The following is a 16483-nucleotide window of genomic DNA, read 5'->3' as shown; positions in this document are numbered from 1 at the left end:
GATGCAGTAGCGCAGTAGGTAATACTGTCGCCTCACAGCAAGAAGGTCGCTGGTTCAAGCCTCAGCTGGGTCAGTTGGCGTTTCTGTGTGGAGTTTGCATGTTCTGTGGTACAGGTGAATTGGGTAGGCTAAATTGTCTGTAGTGTATGGGTTTGAACAAGTGTGTGTGTGGATGTTTCCCAGAGATGGGTTGCGGCTGGAAGAGCATCCGCTGCGTACAAACGTGCTAGATAAGTTGGCGGTTCATTCTGCTGTGGCGACCCTGGATTAATATAGGGATTAAGTCAAAAAGAAAATTAATGAATTAATAATAATAATTATTATTATTAATAAGTATTATTAATAATATTTTCAACACATAATAATAATATCATCATCCTCATCATTATCATCCTCATCCTCATCCTCATCATCATCATCTAATTAATAAAACTCTATCCCACACATCAACAAGCCAACCTTGCATGAAGCAGTTCATGAAAGTTCATCTTTGCTCTGCTTGGCATGCGCGCATCAGACAAAGTAGTAGTGCGCATGCGTGAAATCCACACGCACAGTTCAAGCTTTGTTTGGAAAGTGACGAAGAAAGCAGCGCAGCGCAGCGCAGTACTCGGCTCAGTAGCCGAAGCGTCACGATCGACTCTGTTTCTGACAGTTCAGTACACTTTTGTGCGTTTGTTGACCATTTTAAGCAAACATACTATGCTCAAGATGACAGCGACTTTGTTTTTATTAACAAGAAGGTAGCAAATACCGATCATGACCGAAGTGTCAAGTTGTTTGGGTGCAAAGCAGCTAATGACAATCAACAGACGAGTCCAGTTCTGGTGTTCACACACGGATCCCACAAACCCCGAACTCACTTGTGGATCTATCGAGCTCCTTTAATCGTTAAACGCCATGGAAAGCATCGGAAAGTACGAGTTCAACAGGAAAGACTTGATCGGACATGGCGCATTTGCTGTGGTGTTCAAAGGAAGACACAAACAGGTAACGCTAAGAACAATCATATTGTGTGTATTTAAATCATTTACAGAAATGTCATCACGTAAAACGAACTCTTTGTTCACAGAAACATAATTTTGAAGTCGCGGTGAAATGCATTAACAGGAAAAATCTCGCCAAATCACAGTCACTCCTAGGAAAGGAAATCAAAATATTAAAGGTGGGTTTCCTATAGTTACGCTACTTGCGTTTGTGTATGCTGCTTTGTTATAGTTTGAATATATAAATGATTCAGCGATACGACTTGTGTATACATTCAAGCTTTTCTCCCTATTTTAAAGACGTATGTCCAAAACAATACTACGTATTAAATATGCTACTGATATAATTGTTGGTGACGCGTTTAGCAATTTTCGACATCCGTGTTGTGTTTGTGAGAATGGCTCGCTAGACACAGTGAACCCGACGCTTGTGTTTGTGCCTTTGCCAGGAGCTGAAACATGAGAATATTGTCAGTTTGCTGGACTTTCAGGTATGTAGCTTCTAACTGTATGCTATAACTCTGCTGTATCGATTCGTATGTCTTGAGTATAAGTCTGTTGTGTTATTTTAAGTGGTTCTTATTATCTATAAAGACAGCTTTTTTCCATGTTGCCATAGCTATTTATAACTCTAATATCGCATGGCTCGGTGTTGACATTATGGGTGCAGTTCTCGTCATCTGATTGGTTAGGCTTTAATCCCCGCCCATGACGTCACGCACTGTTGACTATTTATTAATCATGGCGAACAGATTTGGACTTTATATGACTCACCTTAAGTAATGATTTCTTGTTACATTCTCTTGCATCAGAAAGTGTAACATCTGCCTATGAATCCAAAATAGACGGCAATGAAATCTCAAATGTCTTTTGTGGATGAAGGAAAATAATATAATAAAACTATTGGCAGATTTCTGTTATGCCCGTTGAAGCACACATCTGCCACCTGCATGCATGTATTAGCAGCACCTGCCTGCTCAGCACACCAGTTTAACCGCTTGTCTCCATCATTTGCATACAGAACAGACGTTGTCTAATGTATCAGTACATCCTAATGAACAGAGGACAGGACTGCAGGCAGTCAGCCTTATCTGATGACAGGTGGTTGTCTCAGGTGTGGATAGATAGATTAAGGAGCTCAATTCAGTGGGTTACACATTCAGTCCTATGGTATTATGCCCTTGAGCAAGTATAGCAGGTTTCTAGGGTTAGCGGAGGACAATATAAAATTAGAAGGAATATTAATGTGATCAAAATGTATTAAATTGAGTATATATTTAAAAAAAAAACAAAATTTTGTTTATATATATATATATATATATATATATATATATATATATATATATATATATATATATATATATATATGACAAATCTGTACATTTATATTAGACATTTTTTCCCAGAAAATGAAAGTTGCTTAGAATAACTAGTTTATTATTATTATTATTATTATTATTATTATTATTATTATTATTATTATTATTAACGCTATTGAAGTTTCAATGTTGGTATGTTGTTGTCAAAACTAATGTAAATCACAAACCTTTTTTGCTTTTAATGACAGTATACAGTGTTTAGGTAAAACATAACTATCATTTAGGTGACGCAGTGGTGCAGTAGGTAGTGCTGTCGCCTCAAAGCAAGAAGGTTGCTGGTTCGAGCATCGGCTGGGTCAGTTAGCGTTTCTGTGTGGAGTTTGCATGTTCTCACTGTGTTTCCGTGGGTTTCCTCCGTGTGCTCCGGTGTTCCCCACAGTCCAAAGACATGTGGTACAGGTGAATTGGGCTGGCTAAATTGTCCGTAGTGTATGTGTGTTTTATTTAGAGATCTTTGTGTATGCATTCACTTTTATAGACATGTACAAGTACTTTCGCAAACCGTAACCACTAGTCTCCCCTCCATTTTCAAAAGTCTCTGTAGTTGCCTTGACAACACAAACACTGCAGGCACCTCAACAGAAACCCCGCCTCTGCTTTCATTTGATTGGAGAATGAAAAAGACCCGACTGACGTTGCGTGATTTTTCACTCAGTTCACTTTTTTTACTGTTAAAACGCAGACAGTTAAAACAATAGGCACGGAGGGTGCACAAGCAGCGTGCAAAACTTTATCATTAAATCATTAAAATCATCATATAATCATAAACAAAGGGCTCCTTGCAACGCAAAAAGCGAGTTTGGTGTGATCCAATCTAAGTGCGCAGATGCATAGTTTTTTTTTCTTTTCTTTATAAAATAACATTGACAACTACAATTTAGTCCACTGAACAATACAGCCATTTTTATAGATGAATGAGTGCATTTACATGAACACCAATAATCAGATTTTATTTTGATATTAAGACAACACTCTGAGTAAGAGTCTACCATGCAAACAGCGATTTTTGATTAATTCAATTTGGATTAGGTCATAATCAAACCAAACAGAAATCAGATTAAGACATGTGGAGTATGCCTGCATTATTAAAGTGCAGTACAGACATGTAACCACCTTAATCAAACTATTACCATCGTGTAGGATTTTCACCGTATTTTGTGACAGGATATTTCTTACACACACAGCTGTTTGACACTATTCTCTGCACCTACCGAGTCAGTGAAGGACCACAGACACCTGCATCAGCGGTGCGTGCGGTATCAAATTCCATTAAAACAACACTCTTCCAGCAGTTCGTAGTTGCATCCAATATTTTGTTTGTCACGGGGGGCATGCATGAAATGTTCCTGAATGCAAGTGAAAGTGCCAAACTGCAGTTGAAGTTAACAAATCAAAAGTGAAACACCCGAAATTACATGACACTCCGCAGGAAATGTTAAAAGCTTGGTGATGCAATGACGTTAACCAAATTATGTGCTGTAACATGCAAAACGGGATCATGAAAGGAACTTTCAAAAGGTAACTCATGTAAACACCTTAATCATATTATTGTCTTATTCAGATAAAGGCAAATAATTTGATTACTCAAGTCCATGTAAACTTAGTCACCATTAGCAGAGATCATTTTGGTCGTTTCGTGCAGACCTTCTGTTGCTCACCTGACATATGTCAAACAGTAGATCCACTAACAGAACAATGTGCTCCAGGTGGTCAACTGCTGTCCTGCATGAAACCTGAACAATAGCACACGAAGATGACACTATTGCTTAGTCAGTGAAACCCAACACTCATCCCCCGTCCTGCAATAATGCAAGCCTAACATCCAACAGCTTTCAGTTTCTCTTAAACTTTATACCCTTTCGTTATTAGAAAACACTTTTCTTTTGTATGCTAATGGATCATAATGTTTTCAAAGTCAACTCCAGGGCTGATAAATATGTTTAGAGAAGATCATTTAAGTGCATTCTTTCCCTGTGTGTGGTCTATAGATTTAGGCTAGGCCTTACCTAGTTTACTTTGCATGACTGCTGATGACCTGGTTTCATTTCTCACGGCTTTTACACACAGGAAGCTTAATATTGAGGTGTTTCTGCAATAATTGTGTCACACTTATAAAATTAGCTGTTACGTAACACATAAAGGTTAATTGTGTTTTATGAAACAAGTTATTTTGCTCATGTAATATGTTATTTAAGAGCTCTCTCTCTCACACACACACACACACACATTGAGCGAACACAGTCTGTCACGCTGGCCGGTTGCTGATCTGAATGTCATTCTGGCGACACGCAGGGCCTGCATGGAAATAAGCCAAATGGGACGTTTGTTGCACAACAAGTGGGCCATGTAAACTCAGTCAAACCGCTGGCTTATGGTCACCATGACACTTGGCCTGTGTGGACTTATTGATCCGCTTTCAGCAGCCTTTCAAATTTCACGGGCACGAATGGGTAAAAAAAACAGAATCCATACTGAGTCAAAGTCCAATTTTAGGTGGTTTCTTTTAATGACAAATGCACAATAAGAGGATCTTCTTGTTTTAGTTAGTGAGTAATATTATGTTGCTCACATTGTTTTTCTGCACACTGCTTTCTTTTGTACTCGTTAGCAAAATTCCTTCAAACTTGCTTGTAATGCAGATCAAAAGGGTTTGCTAAGTGCTGTAAATATATTATCAATAAATAAGCACATAAAGCAATCCACATAATTCAGGTTTATTTATATATAATTATATTTTGTTTAATGAATATTTATTATAGCTATTCAATTTTGGAATTGGAATGTCTTTATTGTCCCTGAAGGGCAATTAGGTTTACAGCAAAAGCCGACAGTTAAAAGCAACACGTCACGCTCGAAAACATAGATGTAGCAGTAAACAATAAAATAATCATAGTCAAGTAAAAATAAATTGTTTAATTTAAATAAACAAATGAAAAATTCTACATCAACAATAAATTATTACAGTTACAAATAAACATAACATTGAATTATTATTATTAATGCAATCATGCATAACTTACAAATATTAATAATAGTCTCATAAAGATAGATAGAAATTTTTCAAATATATCAATTAAAATAGTATTAATATCTATATAATAATAACATAATACTTTGTGATAAGAAATAATAATAATAAATAAAACGTAATTTATTTAATGGTTATTATTATTATTATCATCATTATTATTATCTATTCTATATTTATGTATATGTGATACAAATGCATACATAAAAATAAAACTATACAAAACGTTTTTGCCATATAGATATTTTAATATATATTTAATTTGTATATTTATTTAACTTATATATTTTATATCTAAATATAAAGCATTTTTGTTTTCAAATATATGCATGCATGTGTGTTAACATATACAAAATAAATATACATCATGCACACATATATTTTGTAAAAATACTTTATTTTAGATGCGATTAATCTTTGCCCAGCACTAATTATTATACAATTTTATATTATTATTATTATCACTATTATTATTAGTTTTAGTTCTGTTTTTTTACAATAACCTGCAAAGTTTTCATCACATCAGATAACCTCTTTGAAATTTGAATGCAAAAAGTAACATTTCTGAGAGACCACTGCACATGTAAGAGTTGAAAAGACATGACCAGTCATGCAAACTCATTGTTATTTGTATTGCTTGAAGGCTCAAACTAAAATAACAGACTATTGATATAAGCTTTGAGTAATTGTAGGCTTTGTATAATGAGTCAGTGTGACTCACTGGCATCTGTTGTGAGTCCTGCCAGGGCTCATGTCCTCATCTACACAATGAAGAGTCGTGCACTGCCCGTCATATGGCATCTGTCTAGGTGTTTCTTGCTTCTCATTAGTAGTAAATGCTTAACTCCTGTCTCTTTCTGCAGGAGATTTCAGGATGCGTCTATCTTGTCATGGAGGTGAGTCTGCATGTCTCACATACCCATTAAAACCTGTAAATAGACTTGGTGTGAAGTAGAAGGGAAAAAAGCAGAGGTCAAATTCCACCTCCTCTTGCTGAATGTCCTTTACACTAAGCTTAATTCACACAAGTCTGTTATTATTGTCAGCATAAAGGCATTTGAAGCACTGGTGTTATTGTGATTACTCTTTATTTGATGTGTGGTATTGTTTTGTGTTGACTGCACACTTACTGTGTTTTTTTTTTTGTCTCACAGTATTGCAATGGAGGTGACTTAGCAGAGTATTTACACTGTAAGTACACCAGCCTTACTTAAATTTGGCATTTGTCTTTCACTATTGTTACCAATTAGGCAGTTGTTATTACAAATTAGTGAGCATTAGTGTTAATACAATATGCGATTTAAAGGTGCTGTAAGTAGGTTTTGTCTCCTTTAAAGCATAAAAATACCATAATAGGCAATGTAGTAGTGCAGTAGGTAGTGCTGTCGCCTCACAGCAAGAAGGTTGCTGGTTCGAGCCTCGGCTGGGTCAGTTAGTGTTTCTGTGTGAAGTTTGCATGTTCTCACTTCCTTCGCGTGGGTTTCCTCTGGGTGCTCCGGTTTCCCCTACAGTCCAAAGACATGCAGTACAGGTTAATTGGGTAGGCTAAATTGTCCGTAGTGTATAAGTGTGAATGAGTGTGTATGAATGTTTCCCAGAGATCAGTTGCAGCTGGAAGGGCATCCGCAGTGTAAAACGTGTGCTGGATAAGTTGGCGGATCATTCCATTGTGGCGACCCCACATTAATAAAGGGACTAAGCCGAAAAGAAAATGATGATAAATGAATACCATAATATGTTTGTAGATATTTAAGAAACATGGTAAGTGAACACTCTGAAAAACAATGCTGAAGTCGGATATTCTGCTTTGAAAATGTGTTTTCCGTGCTGGAATGTCTGTCTTTGTTTTGGTCATTTAATCATATTGATGCCAGTTTAGCCAATTATATTTCAGCATCCCCAGGGTGCCTTGGCATGATTCATTCAGTCAGAAAGGCTCTCAAAGCATGCTCACATGACAAAAATGCCACATGAGTTGGTTATTAATTAGCAAATAATATAAATATTACAAATGTAAACATTAAGTGAGCTGGTTACATTGTAACCCCATGTCCTAACAACACGCTATGTGATGAGTGCAATGAGGAGTGCAATACCTAGTTCAACCAATGAGTGTCAAATTTACATACAGCACCTTTAACTCACTTGGTGTATTCAGCATACAATAAATTAGAATTCAAAATTAAATCTGTTATACAAAGTGTCCATTTTTATTTGGTGAATGCTATTATATAGGGATTCAGACAGCGTAAATATGATTTCCATTGGGGTAAATGAAGTATATTTTCATGTGAATGTCATTGTGCAGGCACATAATGTGCTTCAACCTAGAGATACGGCAACACAGAGCAGATTATGCACGGACCAAAAAATCATATCATACCCATTTGAAACATTAAGTAGATTGAACATAAAAAAAAATTAAGTTTTCCAGAGAAATTTCCAGAATTATGTTGTTTCAGCTCATTTTAATCAAATAGTTTGATCAAGCAGCAAAATTAATTTTTTGAATGTAGTTTTGGTGAATTATAGGGGTAGATTCTACATTCCTCTCCCTTTTTGTAAAATTTAGCTCGGGATGATCCTTTTTTTATTTTTCTTAATGTTTACCTGTATATACATACTTTTTTATGCATTCATTCATTTGTTTCATAAGTAAATGTTTGTATAATAAAGATTGATTTTCTAAATTAAAGACCCAGGTCTATTTCTTCGAGGGCTTGAAACCTTGAACTTGTTTTTGATTTTGTCTCGTTCTTAACACTGCATCTTTCCTCAGAATGATAATTCAGGACCTCTGAGAATAGCTCAGTTTCACACATGTCCTCCCACAAATAGGACCTCTTTGGAATCGCTCTCATCCACATCTTCATCTAACCATAAAATTTCCAGCATGACTATATTTATCATGTTTGCGTAGGCCGCTCTATTTTAAGTCATCAGACTTGTAGCGTTGTCCTGCTTCATGTCCCATTCCAACCTCGTCAGGGGTCATGTTTGCCTTCACCCGCTCACCTCTTAACACAAAATCACTGGCACAACACCAAGATCCCCTGCTGAAACCCAAACCCCAGCCTGACCTCATCCACCTGTCGGGCAGCTATCTGCCCTGTCCCGCAGTGGAAAAACATGGGCGCTAAAAATAAGACTTCATGAAACCAGCGTGTTTTTAGAGGAAGGAAAGAGATGACCTGAGAGAAGGGGATTTTTGGAGGTGGACACCAGTTGTTTTGATGATGATTAACTTTCTGTAAACAATGACTTAATGTCCCACAATTCAAAATAGCCATGTTTTCATCCACTTGTTTTTATATGCATTTTGGAATATTAGATGAAAATGCTTAATGGAAATACCAAGATGCACATACATTTTAAACATATATACACAACTGAACACGATAAACTTTTCATCCCATGAGAAAAAAAAAAAAACTACAATGGAAACACATGTACTAAATAAATTCCAGCAAGCACATCAAAAACTGTCATATGTTTCTGTTTTAACAGATAATGTAACATCTGAAATTTTATTTTGGTCATTCTAAAATGACAGTCACAGTTCTTCAATATTATTACCTCCCAAAGAGTCGTCTCGCTCTTCCAAAAGCCATTTTGCATCCATTGTATGTCATATTCATCTTCTAAGATGCTATTCATTTATTATACTAAATAAGAAAAAGACCCGCAGTGGCTTCTCATAAGGGAACACGTTCTATTTTTCCTATTTGATATTTAGTGCCAGTTTGCCAGGAAGTTATGATTTTGTTCTCTTTGACTCATTGGATAAAATTTAAGCTCTTTTCGCAAATAATTTATTCAATATTCCAGTTTTGCTCATAAGTCAAAAGTAAATTTTCCCAAAATTTAACCCAAACTTTTTTCGTTCTTCTATTGAACACAAAATAAGATATTTTGAAGAATGTTGGAAACCAGCAGCCATTCTCTTTCATAGTACTTTATTTCTACTTTAACATTCTATAAAGAAGGGCATTGTTATCAGCATCGTTATCGCAGTGTGTTCATTTGTGATTATACGCAATGTTGAGTCTGGATTTTAATTACAATATGTCAATATATTTCTGAATTATATATCATTTCACAAGTTTTTTTTTTTGAGGCCTGTGACTTTGTGAGGGTTTTAAAAGCATCCAGGCATAAGACATTGTACCTTTGACAAATTAATAGCGATTAATGTTATTGAAATGTTTATAAAATGAAGACTATGCTTTCTTATTTTACATTTGACTTATTTTACACAATATAGTTTGACTCCTTGGAAAACAATAAAATGCTGTTTATTTAATAAGTATTTTTTCTTTATTAAATTTATGTGTGTTTGTAGATTGTTTCTTATATTTTATGCTTATAGACTCTTCTACAGAATCATGCCATCTAAATTGATAAATTCTTTCCAAATAGTTATTCAACACATCTAGTGAATAAAAAATATCAGTGTTAGATTTTTCCGATATTCCGATACTACAAAATAAGTTTTTTTGTTTACAACAAATAGCAATAACCACTTGGGAGCGTATATATTTGTGTATTTATTTGAGCTGTCTCTATAAAGGAATATTAATTCTCTTTCACCTGCACTGGCTTCCTGTTCACTATCGTATACAATACAAAATCCTCCTCTTAACATACAAAGCTAATCATAACCTGGCCCCTCACTATCTTTCTGATCTTCTTCAATTGTACACTCCTTCACGCTCACTGAGATCATCTTCTGCTGAACTGTTATCTGTCCCACACTAAGATGAAGTCATTTGGAGGCAGGGCTTTTAGTTGTATAGCACCAAAGTTATGGAATTCCCTGCCTTTGCACATTCGCCAGATGGACTCTATTTCCAATTTTAAATCTCAGATAAAGACGTTTTTGTTTAGGATAGCTTTTAATGATTTGTTGGTTTAATTTTATGCTGATTGTCATTTTTACTGCTTGTATTTTTATGATGTACTTATAATCTGTTGTAAGGTGTCCTTGAGTGCTTTGAAAGGCGCCTAAAAATAAAAGGTATTATTATTATTATTATTATTATTATTATTATTATTATTATTAATGCACCCAAAAATGAAATCCTGTCATCATCTACTTTCCTTTGCCTTATTCCAGTTGCTTGCTTCTTTTGTTCTGTAGAATGCTGCAAACCATTAGCGATTTGACTTCCGTTGTATTCTTATGGATGCCACATTGAATGTCAGTGGCTGTCTATTTCCAACATTCTTCAAAATGTCTTTTGTGTTTAACAGTTTAAAATGAAACTCAAAAGTTGAAACTCAACCGCTTGAGGTTGAATAAATGATGAGTATTTTCTTTTTTGGGACCCATTTAAGTTGTAAAATGTACTGAAAAATGTTGTGTTTCTCCATAGCAAAAGGCTGTCTGAGTGAGGACACCATCCGTGTGTTACTGCAGCAGCTGGCAGGAGCTATGAGTGTTTTAAGGAGTAAAGGCATCATTCATCGAGACCTGAAGCCCCAAAACATCCTTCTCTCATACAGCACAGGTCGCAAATCCAATCCCAACAACATCTGCATTAAACTGGGTGAGTGCTTCAGGTCAAAGTACACTGTACAGGAAACGCAGATTGGTTATGGATCAGTGTGTGCTGATTATGAGATTATGAGTTATCAGGTCTGGCACCAGTTGGCTGTGGTGTTTTTGTTCTTGTGTTTTGATTGTGGTTTGCTTTAGGTGTTTGTTATGTTTGCTCTTGGGTGTTATGTGGACACTGTGTGCTACTACACAGCTGTGTAAAGTCAAACAGCTAGGAGACACTTGGTGTAAACATTTCACTTATGAAACAAGCCTCCAGACCTTATCATATACACTCATTTTTATTTCTCTATCACTCTCTCAAATTCAATTCAGTTCAATTCAAAAGGGCTTTATTGCCATGACTTGTCAAGTATTGCCAAAGCGTTGCAGATTACATAAAAAATAAATAAAACCAGTGATTATATAACACATATACACCACCTGACAAAAGCCTTGTCGTCGATGCCAGTTCTAAGAGCAACAAATAACAACTTGACTTCTAGTTGATCATTTGGAAAAGTGGCAGAAGGTAGATTTTTCGGATGAATCATCTGTTTAACTGCATCCCAATCATCACAAATACTGCAGAAGACCTTTTGGATTTATGGACTCAAGATTCTCCCAGTTATTAGTCAAGTATGGTGGAGGAAATATCATGGTTTGGGGTTACATTCAGTATGGGGGCGTGTGAGAGATTTGCAGAGTGGATAACAACATCAACAGCCTGAGGTATCAAGACATTTGTGCTGCCTATTACATTACAAACCACAGGAGAGGACAAATTCTTCAGCAGGATAGCGCTCCTCATACTTCAGCCTCCACATCAAAGTTCCTGAAAGCAAAGAAGGTCAAGGTGCTCTAGGATTGGCCAGCCTAGTCACCAGACATGTATTGGGTAAAATGAAGGAGGAGGCATTGAAGATGAATACAAAGAATCTTGATGAACTCTAGGAGCCCTGCAAGAACGCTTTCTTTGTCTTTGTAGATGATTTTATTTATAAGTTATTTGAGTCATTGCAGAGATGTATGGATGCATTCATCCAAGCTCATGGGACTCATACAATATTACAATAAGCACACAAAGTCACACAATATTAATCCTTTTTCCACTGCACCATGACTTTATATTATTTCTGTCGTGTGACAAGACTTTTGTCTAAGCAAAATCAGACCTTACTGTCCTAATTAAATAATTAGAATATAAGGCATGGTCATATTTTATTTAGGTAAAATAGGCATAATCTAGAGGCACTTGCCTTTCATATAAGCCCCCTCTGATACCAAATGATCAACTAGATGCATTAAAAAAATCATGAAATAAAAAGTAAAAAAAAAAAAGAAATAAAATATACCCAACTGTACAGTTATTCAGATGATTTGTTATAATGTTTCAGACTAGTTTTGTCCACTGGCTGACTCTGTGTTTGTGATACATAATAAATACATCTCTTTCTCTCTCTCTATCTCTCTCTCTCTCTCTAACTCTCTTTAGCTGATTTTGGCTTTGCACGGTATCTGCAGGGAAACACAATGGCTGCCACACTATGTGGATCTCCAATGTACATGGTGAGTGCTCGACTTCAAAACTTCCATGTTCTGTATCATCTAATTGTTCAGGGAAGTAGAACTGCACAATTTGAAAGGGGAAACAACAGCAACAATTGGTTGTTTTTAAGGCCTAACAATCTGGGTTGCTTGAAAAATGATAGTTGTCTGGTAAAATATGCTACTGTTGGGCTGAATCATGTTAAAACATGCTAGCAGCCTTATAAAACATGTCAGTGTTTTGCTAAATTATGCTAGAAATGTGGATGTAAAATTAAAATTAGAAACGTGATGTTTAAATCATTGTTTTAATACAAATTTAATTTTAAAGTTTAAAAATAAAATGCAGTTAAAGGTAATTTAAAAATGAGTATTTAATGAAATTATATATTTTATAATACATACATTAAATTGCAATACTAATATTTATGGGTCTCTTCAGGTTTAATTTTTTTTATCTTGGACTAGATTTTATTTTTGTCAGAAACCCACAGGGAGACCTTTTAGCTTCTTTTTTTTTCTACAACAGGAAGTTCATAATAGCATCTAATTACAAGTAGAAAGATGTTAATACATTGAACCTAAAATGCTGAGAAAACAACACATCATGAGCTGCTCGCTATACTTAGTGTCATAGTTGATGCTGGACTGCATTTAAGCTGCAACACCAGACCTGTCACCAATGTGTCACCACCAAAACTGTCATTTTCTAGGATTAAAAATAATGTAGTTCTGTTAGAGAAATAGCAATAAAGTAAAATAAACTCAACGCATTGCATCCTAGATCAGCAGCAGTATTCAATTCCTCAGTAAGTCAAGCTGAATGATGACGGGCCATTTCATATGTCACACTGGAAGCTTTCTGGAATTATTTTGTGCAGTTGGCACAGAACTCACATCATGGTTTCAGGGCACACATCACCAAAGCTACAATAAACAAGGCCACATTTGTATTTGCTAAAATCTAAATAGAACTCATGTAAAATTGCCTTAAGACTGTTGTTAAGAAGAGCAAAAGGATGATTGAGGAAGGGGAAATCCCACCAAGCTGCAACCCAAAAGGAAGGGGAAAAAACCTAGCATTTTTGTGAAATTGCTGATAATATAGAGTACCTATAGAAATCATTACACCCTTTGGAAAATCTATACCTTTACCCACATTACACCCTGCTTTCAGGAGACAATTGTAGAAAGAAACAGGTTAGGAGAAGGCTGCAAAAGCACTTCAAAGGCTGGAATGGTTATTTGGAATGTGATTTGATTTTAGGCTGTTTGACAAAAAAGTCATTATTTCAAAGGGGTGTGATGATTTTCTCTAGGCACTCGCTATAGTGAGTTTGTCATTTTACTATTTTCTTGTTGTCAATACAAGCAATTAATGCTCAATTGTCACTAATTTGAAAGGGATTAAGTAGAGCACAGTATTTAAAAGCTCCTTGCTTCCATGATACCGGTATTACATCTGCTGTCACACTTCAATTAACCTGTAGAAATATAATGTCACCACAACCCTACTTCTTGAATATAAAGTTATTCATTTATTCATTTTCTTTTTGGCTTAGTCCCTTTAATAATCCGGGGTCGTCACAGCGGAATAAAACACCAACTTATCCCGCATATTTTTTTACGCAGTGGATGCCCTTCCAGCCACAACCCATCACTGGGAAACATCCATACACGCATTCACACACACTCGTACACTATGGTCAATTTTAGCATACACAATTCACCTATACCGCATGTCTTTGGACTGTGGGGGAAACTGGAGCAGCGTGTGGGAGGAAACCCACACGAACACGGGAGAACATGCAAACTCCACACTGAAATGCCAACTGACCCAGCCGAGGCTCGAACCAGCGACCTTCTTGCTGTGAGGCGAACGTGCTAGCCACTCTGCCACCACGTCGCCGAATATAGAGTTAATAAAATAAAAAATTGATACAAACACATGGTTGCACTTAAACCTAAATTATATACCATGTATGTAAGCCATATTGCAGTTTTGCTTTTATTTCAGATGTAGTTTTTATAAATGTACTGCTTTACCCAACTAGTTTAAATAAATTAAAGGCGCTATATGTAAGAATTAATTAAAATATCAAAAAAACATTAAAACAGTGTTATGTTCTGACTTATGTACTTACAATATTACAAATGTTTTGAAGAATTTTCAATTGCGATTTTAACCATTGACACAGACCGTGATAATAGCCCCTTTCACACATACAAACCTTTCCGGAAAATTGTTGTATGTGTGAACAGGTCCTTTTTGAAAATACCGGTAAATTCGTTCTGGCTATTTTCCGGAAAGAGAAGTTGTAACATTACCGGCAATTTGCCGGAATGCTGGGCTGTGTGAATGCAGAAGGAAGATTGCCATGATAAGCGCGTGCACGTCTAGTACGTGCTGACGTGAGACGTCTGCTTTAGCCAATCACAACAGTCAGACGCATTTACGTCCGCGCGGTTTGTGAGAATAAAAGCCTTTGAATATTTTTCCAGACACATTTAGCTGCTAGAAGTTAGTCAGATCACGTTTATGTGTTCTTCTTAATGCCAACTGTGTAAATAATCATCGATGAGATGCTTATGATAAGCCGTTGTTTGTTTACCTTCAAGCTTTGCGTGTGCCCATGAAACAGCCTGTGAGCGCCTGCACACGCACATATTATGAACATCTCGACATGCGAAAGTGATCCTGAGAAAGTTGTTCACAATATTGATCATCCACAGAGTTTGTAATTTAGTCAAATGTTTACAAATACAAGCGCAGCCGTTTAAAGCTCATTTGTGGTGAATGATGTCAGAATTTACCGGTATTTTGGAATGGATGTGTGAATGCTCTTTTCCGGAAATTTTCCATAACGTCCTCGCCTGTGTGAACAACGCTTTTTTGAATATACCGGTTAAGTCGTTCCGGAACTTTTCCAGATATTTACCAGTATCACTGTGTGAAAGGGGCTATAGACATCATACACCCTAAATTTCTGGTTTGGTTTTAAAGAAAATAGGGCAACCCAAAAGATTCTTTAATACGTTTTACATTTTAGTGGACTGCGCAGAGGAGCAATATAACATAATCCTAAAATTAATTTAGTATGATAAAACCATGCTGCTTAATCCCGGCTTGATCCCAACTAGAAGAACCTGAAGTGGCTCATTTATGAACATGATTTCGGCATCAGCGTTTTTTATGTAATGGAGGCAAGAGCCTCCATGATTTCACACCTTTGTTTGTTGTGAATAACACCATCTAGTGGTGAAAATTACATTGAAAATGAGATATTCAGACTTTCTCTGTTACTCCACATATTTTGAGTGATTAGAACAAATTAAATAGGAGTGCTGCTTATCTTGCTCATCTTCACAGGCTCCAGAAGTCATCATGTCTCATAATTATGATGCCAAAGCTGATCTGTGGAGTGTGGGGACCATCATCTACCAGTGCTTGACTGGCAAAGCCCCATTTCAGGTCTGTGACATAAACACACCAGCATTTGACTGATAGTATTAAAAATAGAACATTTAACCTTAAGCATGCACATTCAAATCTCTCTGTGCTTTTTTGTGGTTGTTTCTTCATCCTTGGATTTTAAATTTTGTGCTTTACATTCTTAGGCATACTATTTGAACTTCTGATGATACATTTAAAGAGAAACTTCTCTAGAAATTACAATCCTCTTATCATTTACTCACCTTCATCTTAGGAACAGACCAAAGTTATTTACTGAAAAATGTTCATCAACAAAGAAAATGTTACAGATTAAAATGGCATAGCCTTGAGTAAATCATAGATCAGATGTACATTTAGGTGAACCTAACATATATAATACACCTAAACATGATTTTAACATAAACTTTTTTACTTTTGCTATAAAAGAAAGTATGTAAATTCAATAAATTAAGTATGACAGATTCAATACGAGCTGTTGTTTCATAAATAGTCATTGAACTAGTTTAAGATATTTGGGTCAAAATCAGTTGGCATAAGCACACAAAGGAA

At 36.0% G+C, this 16483-nt stretch overlaps 1 protein-coding gene across 1 annotated transcript in view; it reads left to right on the top strand.

The window, feature by feature from the left end:
- The first annotated feature begins 613 nt into the window (after positions 1-613).
- ulk1a (unc-51 like autophagy activating kinase 1a) overlaps positions 614-16483 on the top strand; it is a 40026-nt gene continuing 24156 nt past the window's right edge. The window contains exons 1-8 of the mRNA NM_001130631.1: positions 614-990; positions 1073-1165; positions 1436-1477; positions 6257-6289; positions 6548-6584; positions 10769-10942; positions 12428-12501; positions 15851-15952. Coding sequence (NP_001124103.1) covers positions 901-990; positions 1073-1165; positions 1436-1477; positions 6257-6289; positions 6548-6584; positions 10769-10942; positions 12428-12501; positions 15851-15952 — 645 coding nt within the window. The 5' untranslated portion in view covers positions 614-900. The remainder of the gene's footprint in view (positions 991-1072; positions 1166-1435; positions 1478-6256; positions 6290-6547; positions 6585-10768; positions 10943-12427; positions 12502-15850; positions 15953-16483) is intronic.

The sequence above is a fragment of the Danio rerio genome, chromosome 8 (genome assembly GCF_052040795.2).
Source record: "Danio rerio strain M-AB ecotype USA chromosome 8, GRCz13ab, whole genome shotgun sequence".
Lineage (NCBI taxonomy): Eukaryota > Metazoa > Chordata > Actinopteri > Cypriniformes > Danionidae > Danio > Danio rerio.
Note: the sequence above shows the minus strand (reverse complement) of the source record. Positions and strands in the feature narration are given on the sequence as shown.